Source organism: Denticeps clupeoides, chromosome 18 (assembly GCF_900700375.1).
Source record: "Denticeps clupeoides chromosome 18, fDenClu1.1, whole genome shotgun sequence".
NCBI lineage: Eukaryota > Metazoa > Chordata > Actinopteri > Clupeiformes > Denticipitidae > Denticeps > Denticeps clupeoides.
Genome location: NC_041724.1, coordinates 8,729,678 through 8,745,693, shown reverse-complemented (window position 1 = coordinate 8,745,693; position 16,016 = coordinate 8,729,678). Strand labels below are relative to the sequence as shown.

Sequence of the window (16,016 nt, the reverse complement as noted above, 5' to 3'; positions counted from 1 at the left end):
CGGTGTTATTGTGTTTCCTGATTGTTTTCCATGATTGTATAAAGCTGCCCTGTTTGTGTCTGTTTGCCATCGGGTCATTGTTGCTTGATGTCCTGTCTTGTTCACCATGTATTAAACCCCTGTTTCGTGATGTCGTGCGTATGCCTCCTTCTTCCTTGTCATGTCCAGCCATCGCTCCAGATCTACTGCCTCGCCATGTCCAACTAGTAAGTGACAGTAACATAACAAGACAGGAAACGTATGGTCAGTTAATGCTGTTGGCTGCAAAGTAATAATGCAAATAAGTCTGCACAGGGGGCATGTTTGCCATCACATTAGGTAAACACTGTACTGTGCGTCTTCAGTGTTATTGGAAATTAATGCAAGTGAACAGGAAAGTGCTGCTGGGCAGATAGTTGTGGATTTCTTTTCTTACTCTCCTAGCAACAGCGAATCGGCAAGCAGCCTTTTCCTGTTCACTTGTATTGCTTTCTTGTTCAATCATTCATTTGCACTGTGCTTTGCACCACTAAAACAACAACCACAGCCTCAAAAGCATGTATGGAATATTTTATATTTCCAAGAGGCCTCATTTATTTTACACACTGAAAAAAAATAGCATACCCAAGTCTAAAGTGATGGTTTAATGAGGGTATGCTGGAAAGAATCTTGGAATTATTGCCAGTTAATTTGCATACTAATTAGAGCACTTGGGTGGAAATTTTCTGAATGATTAGAATAAGGTGAAGGACCAATATTCCACATCACTTGTCTACAGAGCTGCTGCAAATCAGTGTAGAATTCATGGGGAAAATCAGGCATTTATGGATTGTGGAAACACTGTTAAAAGCAAACACATCTAGTTTAAATTAAAAACGAATGCAGCTTGATTAATTAGATTACGGTGCACCTTGCTGAAGCACGAACAGGTCCCATAATAAAATTAGCATGCTGTCTGGTCATCAGCCAGGAGATCCATCTAAACCCAACTATTTTTTCCTTTGGATCCCCTTTCAGGATAACAACCAGTTATCTGTTGCAGAGACCAAATCTTCTCAAATCATCTGTACCATGAGAAACACCTTCTGTTTGAAAGATGGTTCTTTAATCCTACAATCATCATTGAGCTGCTCACTTTCCACTGTTCAGCATAGGGCTAAATCCTCTGGGAAGCCTGCAGAACCTGTAACTGAGCACCTAAGGCATGGTGCTGTCCACAGAAAGACATTATTCAGGCCAGTTAACTCCTAAAGTGACACAATATTCTATATATCTAATTCTGTGATTTTAAAAATGCAGATAAAGAGAATTTAATAATGAAACAAAAAAACATGCATGCCTTTGACTGTGTCCAATAAATCCTCTCGAGACCTCTTGAGACTTGTTAGCAAACTTTGCCAGTTATCTAAAGTAATTTTTCATTCAAAGTAATAAGGCCCTGGACTGTATTAGGAGCAAATAGTCCCGTGTCTTTTCAGAAGTGCCAATTTGAAGGCTCTGATAACTTCAGTCAGCAATCAATGTAATTCATTTAAATTCACCTAAGGATTGCCTATAAAATCATTCAAAAGATGTGAAGCCAAAATACCTTTGTGTAGTAGGCTGGCCTTCTAGGTCCATGACATTAGCAGGTGTTCTTCCAGTCAATACTCCAGTCCAACCACTTCATTGCCAGATAAAACCACTCTTTCATGTGATAAAGAATGACATTTATGCACAAGCACCCCTGAGTTAAAACTGATATGGAAAATAAGATATGTTATCATGAGCAATGCCTTGTGACGTAATGCATCTAAACAGCAGGGGCAAGAGACCAATGCAATGGGCTTAGGAAGCTTACTGTTTACTTGGTTTGTGCTTCAGCATTGAGCAGGCATGCTTAAATAGTGTTAAATATTGCATAATGTTGGTACATATTATTATTATTCTAATATTATATTCGCTGAATTATATAAGTATATAACTTATATAAGTTCAGCGCCATTATCCTAGCAATGAAGGCTCGGGATGAAAACTACCACTGATCGACATCTCTACACAGCTTTCTCACAAATATTGCCAGTAAGTACACAAAGAAGATTTTGCATTCAGAATGCCCATCCGAAATTATAGCAGAGAATTCTTTCCCCCTATTTTGCCAAAAGCACAGTCTGTTCCTGCCATCTCTCTTGCTGTCTTCTTAAAATTCTCTCAGTGTTGTGACTGTTAAATGAACTTAGAAACCTCTCTTCTGGTAATAATCCTACTCATCATTGCTTGCCTGTTATAGCCGCAAAGCGCCACAGCCCTCCAAAAAAAAATTTTTTTAAAAAGCACACTGAGCCATTTAACCTACCAACAAATTTCTCTGGAGCACAGAGCAGCCTTGCTTGCTGCAGAGTCATAACAGAACAAATGTCCATATTAACTCTGGACAGTGTTGTATAAATGCTTTAATATTTTTAAAGTGCCATGAGCAAATATCAAAATTTTTCATGCAGCTTCAACTAGGCGAGGCAACTGTATCTTGCTTGTAAAATTGGGAGGTGCCTTGGCTGTTTGTCTCTGCTTTTCAGCAATTGGTTCTCAAGGTTATTAAACATATCCATGGAAAAGCCAGCGCATAGATATGTGTTGGCTGGCGGTCTTTTCACTTTTGAGCATGTCCTTTATTTACAGCATCTCCTTGGTTAAAACCAGACATCTGCCGTCTTTCACGTCAACAGTTACTTACACGCTTGCAGGCTTTTTTTAAATTTTATTTAGCCCCACAGTTCAGCCTTGGTTGCAAGAAGCAACACAGGCGCAGATGGTCAAAGAATAATTCAGTGCAAGTCCTTGATATTGATAACAGGGTGTGTTGCAAAGCTGCTCGGTAAATTGCGTTCATCTCGGGCCGCTGTATATCTCCACTCCTTGTGATCTCGGCTGGGAGAAGTCACCAACATAAAGTAAAAATTTCCAAAAGGCACCATACTCTTAAAAATAAGTAGATTGCTGTTACAGAAGCAAGAGCTGTTACCAAAAAATGGACAATGAGTAATTAAAATGGTTTAAAGCACAGTTCATACATAACTTTAGAAGGTAGTACTAATTGTTGTAGCCTAGTTGGTTAGATACTCGCCTATGAACCAAAAGACCACAAAATCCCAGTCTCATTGTGTCTCTGAGCAATACTCTTAACCCTGAGTGTCTCCAGGGGGACTGTCCCTGTAACTACTGATTGTAAGGTGCTCTGGATAAGGGTGTCTGATAAATGTTGTAAATATAAATTTGTATGGTGGAACAGGGCTTAATTTGCTAAAGGCTCACTAAGTAATTTGGTTGTAAGTTGCATATGGGGATAAAAAAATGATTGAATTTCCTTAAATTAGGAAAATAAGATCACACTTATTAGCCACTGTCAGAAACGTCTGTGGTAAATGCATACAGATTTATGGTTTTTATTGTGTCTAAGGCTTCTTGGTTAATCATGGGGAAGTTCCAATATTGCAATAATAATGAAATTACCAGAGCCTGAGCTCAGCAATGCAGCTTCAGTAATAGAACAGCTCTAGTGTGCAGAAATATGAAATGCTTCTCCCGCTATGGGAGGTTTTTGTCAGGGAAAGCACCCCTTTAACATTCCTCAAAGTGTCTACCTAGTGTTGCAAAACCCCAAACCTTTATCATGCACCACTTGCATTGGAGGAACTGTGGAATTCATAATCAAGAGGTGCCTTGTGTTGCTGGCAGTGAGAATCCATCATCCTCAAGCTGCTATTGATGTGAACGTCATCAGTAGCGAGAGAGAGAGAGCGCCTCGCAGCTCACAGAGGAATGCACAACAAAGCACTCACTATAATTAGCAAAGAGTGCCCTGCCCACCAGCCAGAGACATCAGCCTATCCATGCCAGGGCAGAAGATGGCGGCACCAAATATGCATGCTTCTTTTTTTTCCATGATGTTAAAAAAAAATAAAACTGACTGTTGGCATCCATCATTCTCTTGACAACCAGTGTCCAAGGTCTGGTCCCTCCAACCACCAACACCAGCCACCCATTAACCTTCCCACAGCTTGCAACAATTGCAGCTGACGTACGTTTTATGCACTGGAATGAAATTCAAATCAGTCGTGCACTTTCTAAAGATGCATAGGCTGTCACGTGAAGACTCCGTGATTGGTAATCACAGGCTCAGCCATGTCTGCTGGTGACCTTTGTCAAAGGACAAGCAACAGTTTGTAAAAGCCACACACTACACATTGCAATGACGTCCTGGGCGTCTTCATGAATACTCCATGGACTGATGACGCACAGCATTGGTTATATCAGATTAACATGCTTTTTTCTTGAGGGCATAAATGATTAATCCTTTCTTTCATGCTTTTGTTTCATAAATTTTTACTTAATAAGGTACAATGGTGCATTTCTGTGCTTTCTTTCCCCCCCTAGACAGCCATTCTTGCCACTCTTAGCTTTGCAGTGCTTAATGGCAGTGTGCTACTTGGGTAATTACTGTTTGTCGGCTGGAGAGAAAGAAGTACAAATTTGTTTTTTGTGCACAGGAGGACACGTAACGCTCCGAAGCAGAGCTGGCCTGATGACTCATCAAGTGCCGTACGAATTTTCTGACTGATTTTGTTTTTTTTTTTGTTTTTTTTTACTCATTTGGGACTTCCTGCCTGCTGCATCTGCTCACAATGCCCTTTGGGAATACAGCTGGGCTTTGCCCTACATGGAACAATATAGATGAGAGAATGGGATGGGAATAAAAAAAAAAAACAATAAATTCAGCTTTTTTTTTATAATTTAGATCCTTCTGCTGTGATGCCACGGTCTGACCTTCTCATCTTGTCTAGCATTCATAATAATTCTATTTTGACTAGATGAAAGTGGTTCAATTTATAGAGGCTGTTTGGTCTGATAAAAATCAAGTAGGTTTTTATTGCCAGACCATGCAAGGCAAGGGAAGTTAACATATTTCGCATATTTTCATGATCCAACATTATTCCAATGTGCTTTATAGTATTCGAAGGTTTTATATGCTTTAACAACCAATCAAAAGTGGTGATACCACCAGGAGGTTTATGAGTTAACCGTGTAAATACATTCCAACACACCAATTACTTTCCAATTTTCATAAGAAAATAATGTGTTAAGGGTTGCTCAGATTTTATTACCTGTCAATATGACTTTTTCTGTTATTCAACATTCTCAATTAATTCATTTTGTTTCCATGAAAAAAAAATGTTTCACCCTGTGAGAAGCTACCCTCCATCTCCCCTCTGACATTTTTTGCAATTTGTTTTGGGGATACTGTGTAACGAACAAGGAAACATTATATATACAGACTGGTCAGCCTCATGGTAAACTGAGTCAAATGAATTGGGTAATTCTGAATATTTACTTCCTACTTGTTACATGATGCTTGGTTGCACGTTTCTCCGGTGGTAAACTTTGTGCACTACACTACTCGGTACACCACCATTTCTGAAAATGCTGTACTCATTGCCACAATATCTGCTGGTTCTCTTTGCTCACTTGACCTTAGAAATCAGTGAGGACTCCCCTTTTCATGTCATGTATACACTAAATCACCATCTGCTTTGACAACGGTTCCCAGCAGTTGTTGTCCCCTACCCTTTTTTAGGGTGGAAGTGTCCCACATTTCACACTTTTTGACCATAATAAGTGCGCCATGTGGGTACTCAGTGTGAATGCCTGTCAGAACTCAGAATTGCACATTTAATTATTGAAGTGCACAATTTAAGCCACAGTCCATGGAGACTTTTACAGCTGTATTGACGGAAGTGGGAAGGTTGTGCATGGATTTTGAAATGGCTAGGGTCAGGGTCCACAGAAGCAGTGAGCAGCATACTGACTAAATGCCACCATGACAAAATGACAATTTACTTATGACTTTAAAGAAATCACTAGTCCGCAAAGTAAGCAACAGGGTGAGACAATGAATTTGTGAGAGATAAGATTGGAAATTCCAGGTCCATGGCATTTTGTGCTTTTGTCTTTCGTTAAGGCCCCTGTCTGTATCTTTGTCAAGCTGCAACACCCCAAAACAAGAGGTTTCAAAAGCCAACAAATTGCTCAAGGTGTCACAATGAGAAAGACAAGGCAGACACATCAAACAACCAATCCTGATTGGTCTGTGGGAACTTTTTGGGAGTCAAATGTATAAAATAATTTTCTCTTATGGGCTGAGGGGCTCTACTCTCTTTCTCCTGGGCTAGGCTGCTGAAGCCATAAACCAACATATCTTTTACTGGGGAACCCCCAAGGTGCCACTTAGGTCCCCTTGAACAAGGCACCATCCCTACACACTGCTCCCCGGGTGCTTTTCATGGCTGCTGACTGCTCACTAAGGGTGATGGGTTAAATGCAGAGGGCACATTTTGTTGTGTTGACCGTTTGCTGTGCTCCGTATCAATGACAAAAAACAATCACTTATGCAAACTTAATATTCTGCTTTGAGGCAAATTTGATTTAATAAAATAATACCAAGTATTGAAACCTGAGGGACTCCACACATGACGGCAATACATAAAATACCTTTTACAGTCCACCACTGACTGAACCATGGCTTCATAAATGTCACTGGAAGTAGCAAGTAATTGATTCTGCAGTAAATAAAATTCATTAACATGCAACATTTTGCAACATTGGACAGTGTAAACAGTGAAAACAAAGTGTGAATGTGCCAATTAGTACGTGACTAATGCCAGTGGGTGCTGGCAGTAGGACAGTGGCGCCCATATGTTAAAAGGCAAGTAATTCAGAGGTTCGTCTCACCTTTTCATCCCTGGCTGTGTTGCTTTCCAGCCTGATCTGCTTGATAGTATTTAGCAGGGCCAGCAGATGTCAACTGCTGCTGACCTTGCCAATTATCATACTGACACAGAATTAATGGCTGAATTCCTATGCAAGGGTTCTAGCGATGGCATCCTGCCCTTTTCCTCCTTGCCTGTGGGCCTTATCAATCACCTCCATGTCATATCAAATCAGTCTCAAGGCAGAACAAGATCTGGCCCATCCTGCGCCGATGGGCCACTGATTTATGTTATCCTTATCTTCAGCAGTGCCTCACAAAAATGCTTGATCCATCTCCAGTTAAAGTAATATTTCTGGGAGCAAGGTCACTTTTAAGCGGAAATTACATTACAGAGCAGCAGTACTGGGTCACCGACTATTCTGACCAACTACGGTTATGCACTTTTGCAGTCTTCGCTTCATTTCTGCCTGAGCCAGGCCAGCCTTGCACAACAAAGGCAGAAACCCAAGACTTTTGTTTACTACACAGATTTCACTATTGCCTCCTCATCGGCTTTGCTGATTGAAATCCGGGGCGGACTCCCAAAAGGACGGGAATCGTTAAAGGCAGGTAAGGTACAAACGCTGACACGGACAGCACTGTGGCAGTTACAGCCTGAGCTCTGGCTCTTCCTGGACTTGTGATGAAATACCTTCAACTTCCATATATATTAAATTTTATATATATATATTCATCACAGATTCCAATGCTAACCCACATCGACAATTGCCACCAAGAAACTAATAAATAAAAAAAAGCAATAAGAATAAACTAGAGTTTTGTTTTATTGTGTTCACTGTTGACCATACTTTATCTTATTTATCTGTTCTGAGAAAATCATGAATCCATCAGTGGAATCCAGATAAGCCGCTGTGCTATCAGAAAGCCTCACAGACGGTCGAGTAAATATGCAGATTTTGTTTTATTCAGCACCTGAGGGAAATATAATTGCATTCTTCTCCAGCCAATAATGTCGGCAGACTACGCTTCATGCATAATTCAGCGGTTATCCCTGGTGTAGTTCAAATTAGAGGTCATTTACTGGCCCGGGGTGAAGTGGTATTAACCCGGCACCTTAGAATATCAATGTTAAATGCATCATATTGAAAAAAGCATAAATACTTTCATACTGTGTGCAGACGACAGATGACATAATCCATTCACAATTCTTATTAGTTTTTATTTATAATGCTATTCTCCTTTTCGGGAGTAAATGCAACAGAAAAGCAGGTGAGGCCTCATCTGGGACGAAACCATTTGTTTGCAGGTACCGAGCCTGCGACCCGACCACACTGTTCTAACTCTACTAACACAAATCAGTGCGTGTCAAGGACGGAGGACTAGCGTAGGACTAGCTCTGCCATTTGTCAGTCGGGGCTATATTAAGGAGATTGCGGAACGCGGCCCCTCGTGTGAATAAGAAGAAACGTGGCTTTTAATGTGATTGCCAGCGGCAGCTGTCCCGCCACTCAAGGTTAAGGTTAGTCGCAGTGAAGGACTCATGGACTGTGTAAAGGGATTTATATGGGGATGCCAAGCATGGATCAAGAGGAGGTGTGAATTGGGGTGAGGTGCGCCTGTTAAAATGTATGAGTTGGCTCTCCTTTAGCCTCTCTCTCTCTCAAGCCTTTTTATAATATACAGATGGAATATTTTTCTTATTTTGCACACAGAGCTTGAACTTCGCGGCTAAAATAAACGCCCTATTGGGTTTCAATAGCGTGCACTATTATAGTGGAGAAAATCTGATGCGGTGCTTCTAAAACAGTCTGCAGTAGGGGTTCCCTGTGGGTGCACTTGCAATGGAAATGGGTGCCATTACTAAGTGTCTTATATGTCACCCCCACATGACAAACGGTCCCAAAGAGTGTCATTGTGTGTAGAAAAAATAAATATGCCCTCAAGTGAATAAATGTCCCTCCTGTAGATCAGGCCTGATGCATATTTTCCCTGTTTGCAAATGCGCTGCACTGTTGGAGAAAATGCAATGTAAGCCTCATAAAATGCATTTTTATGTAGTGCAATATTAACAAACTCCCAGGATACATAGCCTGTTCATTGTTATTATTGTTGTTGTTACAATTATTATTTACGTTCTGTATATATTATGTATTATACATCAATTTGAAAAACTGGTTGTCCTATTGTTTCACATTTACAATTGGCATCAGTTACCTATTATTTTTGTAACTAATTAAATATTGAAATTAAACATAAACAATAGTCAGTTGTGTATGAGTTAATGAGTAAGAGTAAATGAGTTAAAATGGGCTAAACTGAACTGAACTGAATCCCAAAGAACAGCGATGTTGACAAAATTCATATTCATTGTAAAACAGAAATTGTTCATAAATTATTCCATTACAATACCAGGTAACTGTGTTTTAAAACCATGCACAATATAAATTTGTATGAAATTGGTCTGAATTGTACATATACCCCAGTCCTGGGTGGTGATTCGGAGGGCACCTTGGACGCTGCTGAGGCTTCGCATGTGTGACCAGCCGGAATGGGGTCTCCACCGCCGCCTCACTGCCAAAAGCTTCGTCCCAGGCACAGGTGTGTCCACTCAGTGGAAATGATCAATCTGCTCTGCTCTGCCGTCGTGCGCTGTCGCGAGCAGGACATCTCTCTTGTTGGATGGGTGCTACTCCGGGGTGCCCTGCTATTATAGGAGCGAGTAAAAAAGCTGGGGCAAAATGCTCAGTGGGGGGGGGGGGGGGGGGGGGGGGGGGGGAGCCTGATATTGTTTACATGGGGTGTGAAGTTCTAACAAGTGAAAGTGGGACAATTTGTCCTCCAAACAGTTACAGTGGCAAATATGACCCAGCCACTGGGGATGAACGTGAAGTGATTGTCATTGGAGATACATGGCAGTGGGCAGCCATAAAAGGTTTGTGGGGTGTGTGTGGGGACGGTACCTTACTTGAGGGGACCTCAGCGCATACCTTGAAGGTTTGGGGTTTGAACCCACCTCCTTACCACGACTGCATGTGATGGTGTATTACTTGGTGTTGGTCCCAAGCATAAAACTTTTGCCAAATGTTTGTAACGTTCCGGCTCGTATCACGTTCATAATGCTATTTCCTGCTACTGATCACCAGTAAAAGCAACATGTGACAAATGATCTAGAAACAAAAGAAAAGCTGTCTGGCTTACAGTTGGGAAGGTGGCCCCGTACTCAGAAGGTTGCTGGTTCGAATCCAAGGATCCATCCCCTTCTCATGGACATTTCGACTGACAGTTATAAATGTTTTAATTCTGCATGAATATTCTTCTACTGATCCAGATTATTGATCTAAATGTGTATTATTATTAATACTATGTTATTTCTCTGTATCCTTTTCTGTCTCTTGGTTGACATTGTAAATTGGAAAAAGTTCTTAATGTTTTCCCTGATGAAATAAAGTTTTTTTTTTTGCTGTCTCCAAAAAAGAAACATATGGAAATAGTTTAAAAGAAACACAACTAACTCACTCAATACACACCGTTCACACTCACACCTCGGGTCACCAATGCACCTGGGATGCACGCCTTCAGACCGCAGGAGGAAACCGGAGAGCCCCGAGGAAGCCCGCGCCGACACGGGGGGAGGGAGAGCACGGTAACATGCAGGCGCATGCGTGCGACGCATCGGAAGAGTGGGAAATTCGGACGACGGGCGCCGACCAACCCGAGAATGGGAAGTCGCGTGTCTGTAAAAAAGACGGTGTGTGTGTGTGTGTTGCCACTTTTCACTCCAAGATTTGCGACGTGAGACGAGTGATGTGTGGCTTAAAAAAAAAAGCGTCATGCATGATATGAATATCGTCCACGTGGCAGACTGATGAATATCGTCCACGTGGGCGCGCGCGCGCGAGGAAAGGTGAGCCGCGTTCGTTCGTTTGGGTTCGTTTGTTTATTTATTTATTTATTTATTTAACTTGGCGTGCGTGCGTGCGTCCGTGCGTGCGCGCGCGCGCGCGTGCCTGTGCGCGCGCCCCGGCCGGTTTTGGTAAATGACTGCAGCAGGGCAGCGGGGCAGCGGGGCTCTCGCGCGCGCCGTGGAACAACGTCCCGCGTGGCGCGGGTTCTAGAAGTCGCGCGCACGATGGAAGCGGCCCCGCGCCGCGGCACCGCGACTGCGTCGGAGGCGAAGGCACCCACGGCGGCGGCGTGAAGGCGGCAGCGGGGAGACCCCCTCCCGGAACCCCTCTTCTTACGCGCAAAACACACCTTTTTCAATTTTTGAATTTTTCGATTTTTGGACAGAAACAAAAGCCCGGGATGGACCCCGCGGAGTGAGCGCGTCCTGACGCGAATTTGGGCTCGTCGGTGAAAACCGCCGCTGTCCGCGGTGCCTGACGGCGAGGACTGAAACTACGGGCTTGCGCCGCACTTTGGGTTGGTGGGGGTCGAGACGCGATGCCCGCGCCTTCATGCCCCTGAATCCCGTCCACTTGCCTGCGCATCTGGAAGCCGGAAGGCGAGCGGCAGAAGAAGAATTCGCGAAGGAATTACGCGGCCGCGGCTCCGCGGCTGCTTCCCGGCCATCATGTACCGAATAAACGCGCTCGGGATCTATTTGTGGGAAACTATAGTCTTCTTCAGGTAAGACGGTGCAGGAACGTGCGGAATTTCTCCCAAGATTTTCCTGGTGACGACGTTTGATCTCAAAGGGGAAAAAAATTCACGCGATGCGCGGCGTTTTCTAAAACGTTCCCGCAAACTTGCGGAACTTGATTTGCGGGGAATTCTTCTGTCATTAATTCCTTCACATGCAGCCAGTTGCGTTAATCCGATGACCGCGTTGAAATTCCGGTGCGTTAATTGTCGCCAAACAGCGACAACTACTGGTCAAGTGTAGTCACTGACGCGACGTGCAAAAGACGCCCGTTCATTTTCAACTGGCGTTAATACTTTTATTTTTTATTTTTTTCTTTGCAAAGAAGGCAGCGCTCCTCGTTATTATAATTATTAGCATTGCTAATGTTTGGGGCGACACAATAATCTCATTATCTGTAGTTTTCTGAATTAATTTTATTTGCATGTTCGTCTTCATTGGTCAAAACTGGCATGCCCTTTTGGCAGCGAGTGACTGGCGAAGGTTAAATGGTGCCATTTGCCACACTGTGCCACAACAAATCCCAGTTTGACAGAAATGCTAATGTGTGCCGTATTACTATGACTGGTGCTGTGCCTTGGCAGTAAATTATCTTAATGACCCGCATCACTTTATTGAATTTTTGCAGGGGTTTACACACTTACTATTCCACCTCATCCATTCATCAAATCGAATGTTTCACGCCTGTCAACGTGCCGTTTTATTTAACCAAGCAGGAGGGTAAGACGTCTCACAATAGGTCCAGACAAAGGCAATTTACTGTTGATTTCTTTCACATTATTGCTGATAGAAAGAGGAATAGCGGCGATCCAAATGAACTCGGAGATGAATCACAGAAAGCAGTTCCTGGGATTTTCATTAAACCGCTCTGGCTGTAATAATTTTGCATTCTGGGCGTCCTGTTTAGTTAATGATCTAGGATCAGGATATTGCAGTCTCAGCTCTCGCGGCTGGACCAGGCAATTCCTCTTAATTGATATCTCTCTCCACCGTCTCGAGCTGCGCACCCAGACCTCATTTCACTTGCAGACTTATTACCAAACATTGATCACAATGTCAATTGCAATACGGAGGATTAATACGCACCGTATACCAACCGTTCCCTACCCCTTTCCATGTATTGCAGCTCATAAATGGATTTTTTCGTTCCACACGATTCTCTGGGAGTGTCTGGTAGGGGAAGGGGGAATTTTGGAGAGCCAGTGAGGAAATGTAGACCACATCATGAAAAATAGAGACTGTGTAATGCAACTGATAATGTCACTCAGACATGTGCTCTGCTGGTGGAAAAAAAAAAAAAGCGGACTCCTCAGTCGTTCGTTAATGCATAGAGACAAAGGAAAAAACATCATATCCAAAATGCACAATGTCTCCTCAGAAAACATGAAGGCACTAAACGCATCAACAGACAAAGGCAGCATCAGGTCCTAACCTGGTGTTTTTTTCATCTACTACCTTTCATTAACATGCAAATTGGTTATTTGAATCACCCCCCCACTGTTGCTGATGTACAAACACACAGTGGGGGAGAAAATACAGTAGCAGGGTCCACGGTACAAATGCTCAGGCGTGAGAATTTTAATTTTAAAAATGCATCGTGACCTTGATTTGGCCTTGACTGCTGAAGTTGCATGGTTTTCCTTTGCTGCATTGTGGCTGGCATACGTTTGAATGCATTGAAGGTGCTGTATAATCTTATATTCCGATTTTTTTTACATTTATTCTGTCCCACTGGGCAGAAAGACCTGGACGCTGTTTACAGCCAGAGTAACCTTGACTTCTTCTAATTAAACTCCCGGGGTAATTACCTCTGAACAGAGGGAGGCCTGGCACGTATTGGGATCGTGTGTTTAAGACGAGTCCCCACTCTTTTCAGTCGTGTATGAGGGAGATTCTCAAAAAGAAATATCAGAACGTTTTTATGAAGGTATTCCATTTTATGCCAATTCGTGGGAGGAACAAACTTTGGAAAAAATCAGAGCACTGGAAAAACCAAATTCATATTTAGATTGAGCTCTGTTTCTGAAAATCACTGCAAGAGACAGACATGGACATGGAGACAAAGTGGCGTTGGGCACGATGAGCGTCACAAAGAAACAATCAGCCATTCAGCCAAGCGCTCCATCATCTTCTTGGCGGCTGGTTTTAGGCAGGTTCATTTCCAAAGGGCTGATATATGATAATTCATTATTGATCGCCGAGGACTCAGAGTGATTGCCCCTGGGCCTTGGGATTCAGTCGGTCCAGTAGAATAGCGCGCTCAGTTATGTTCCATTCGGTTCAAAACCATAAAGGCCACGTCCGTGAAAAAAAAAAAAAAAATGCAGGTTTTTCTCATTAAATAAAGAGGAGGGTGAAATAAAAAAGGAGTTGCGAGGAACTGAATTTGTGAAGTCGAGGGATTGGTAAACTCGGGGGGGCATCCTGCATGCGTACTGGGACCAGCTCTGATCCCAGACTGGCCAAGGGAGATTACCGGCGGTGCCAAAGGCTCTTTGATTCCCTGATTGTTACAAAACGAGGGATAAGATCAATTAGGATTCTGTGCTTCAGAGGCTTTAAGGACATAATGAGGTACACTTAGGGCTAATGATTGGAGCTTCACATTAAAGCATGCAGGTTGAGGTTGGGGAGGGGGGGGGGGGTGCTTTGCATATTATTTTCTGGCAGAATGCTCAGCTCTTTTTCTGCATTGTCAGCAGTGGCTTCACGGGCCCAGAAATTGCCACGGACAGCAGTGATCACAAACAATTATAGCAACATGACTGCTTTTATCCTCAACAAAATCGGAAATAAATAAGTTCTGAAATCCACTACACACGGTTAATATAGGTCTCATTATTGAACAAAAAGAGGATTATTTCACGCCGTCACGTACATTTCCGCGGCACAAAGCCGGTCCATTTGAAAGCAGACAGTGTGTGTAAATGAGGCAGTGTAATCTCTCCAGCCATGACAAATCTGGCGGCGCCCCTACTGCCGCGGCCCGCGTCTAGAACGCATCTATTACAGTTAAGCCGCGCATCTGTTATCTGACCGTATCATCCGTGTCCCTCTGATCACTGGCTGTTCGGATGCATAAGGGCCACCGAGCAAGTGGCTGAGTTAGTAAATCAATAAAGGACATTTCGCTGCACTTTAATAAAACCCGGAATCGATGGCTCATAAAAATGGACCGTACGAATCCGTTATCAAATATTGGAAACAAACCCATAAAAATGAACTATTTCAACACTACTACTATTACTATAAGAATAATACATTGCCTTTATAAAAATGTATTACAAATAACACCCCCCGACCTACTAAGTGCATTGATAAGATGAATAAGATATTCATATTTTGTCTTTCCTTGTTTCTCCACTACCCTGCCATGTCCACACGAATGATCGCGACCAAGCAAGGCTGGGCATGGCAGCGGCGCTGGTGGTGAGAGTGGAGATTAGATGTCACTCTCAGACCAACAGTAAGCCCACGGACACCCACTGGGATAACATGTCAGTGTAGTATATATATTTGGTGCAATACCGTCAGGAAAAGAATTTTACATATTATGCACATAAACCCTAATTCATATGATGTATATAATAGCAATATCATTGAGTTGATGTTTATTCGTTTTTATATTAATTGGTTATTGGCATAGTTCATTAAATTAGTCGAGCAAAAAATGCATTTTTGAATTACTTTTCTGTTGAGAACTAAAATAAAATTAAACAACATTAAAAAAATAAAATGGGAACAGTCCAACAGTCTGCAGCAGACATGCACAGGAAAGGCGATGTTAAAATAATGAGGGATGACGAAGCGTAGCGCTCGGCAGCCCAGCCACCTTTAGGGGGAAGCGTGCATGTGACTGCACAGATTGGCTAGAAAGCTGACAGCCAGGGTGACCCGTGCAGCCCACTGCAAGACTCATTTACCACCCACGTCTGCCCTGATACGCTCTTTATGATATGAAGCTGCATGGATGTTCTATGGATGCCCCCCCCGCCCCATAAATCAACGGGAAAAAGACGCAGTGTCGCTATGTTCTGGTTTTAATCTCGCTAAATCTCTGACTTTCTGTTTGTCAACAGCTTGGCAGCATCAAAAGAAGCCGCGGCTCGGAAAGCTGCCACCCCGATGCCCCCTTCAGAGTTCTTGGACAAACTCATGGGCAAAGTGTCCGGCTACGACGCAAGAATCAGGCCTAATTTTAAAGGTAGGAGTCGAAATGGCCACAACGCTGGATTCCACAGGAATGTAGCCAATAAATGCCTGCCCTCCGGGGACCGCATCGATAGCCCACATTATGCACACTCATTTTGGTTGTCTTTGAACGCTGACTAGAAGGTTCATTTAGGAAGTGAATGCAGTTTGTCTGTGCAACGTACAGGGGCATTCCAGCCAAATCCTAAAAGCTGCTTTTTAAATGGCGAGTAGGAAGCCATTGACCGAAAACCCGTTCCAGCGCTGCAGTCCTCATTAATGCAATTACCATATTGGCCTGAATATAAAACACACCCTCCCCACACACACACACACCTTTTTTTTCCAAAACTAATTAAAATATCGTATTTGAAACCATATACCATTTACGAAGGGTGTTTTTGGACAGACCATGAATGTATGACGACACCAATTTTTCCAGATGTATTTTGAAGCCAG

General features: G+C 43.0%; 1 protein-coding gene across 3 annotated transcripts in view; it reads left to right on the top strand.

Moving 5' to 3' along the window:
* Window positions 1-10,523: 10,523 nt before the first annotated feature.
* glra1 (glycine receptor, alpha 1) overlaps window positions 10,524-16,016 on the top strand; it is a 32,451-nt gene continuing 26,958 nt past the window's right edge. Inside the window, exons 1-2 of one of the 3 annotated variants that reach the window (XM_028960008.1) lie at window positions 10,524-10,628; window positions 15,446-15,570. In XM_028960008.1, the coding sequence (XP_028815841.1) occupies window positions 15,492-15,570 (79 nt within the window). In that variant the 5' untranslated portion in view covers window positions 10,524-10,628; window positions 15,446-15,491. Of the gene's footprint in view, window positions 10,629-10,740; window positions 11,354-15,445; window positions 15,571-16,016 lie in introns of those variants that run through there. The other 2 variants (XM_028960006.1, XM_028960007.1) reach the window with 2 other exon arrangements.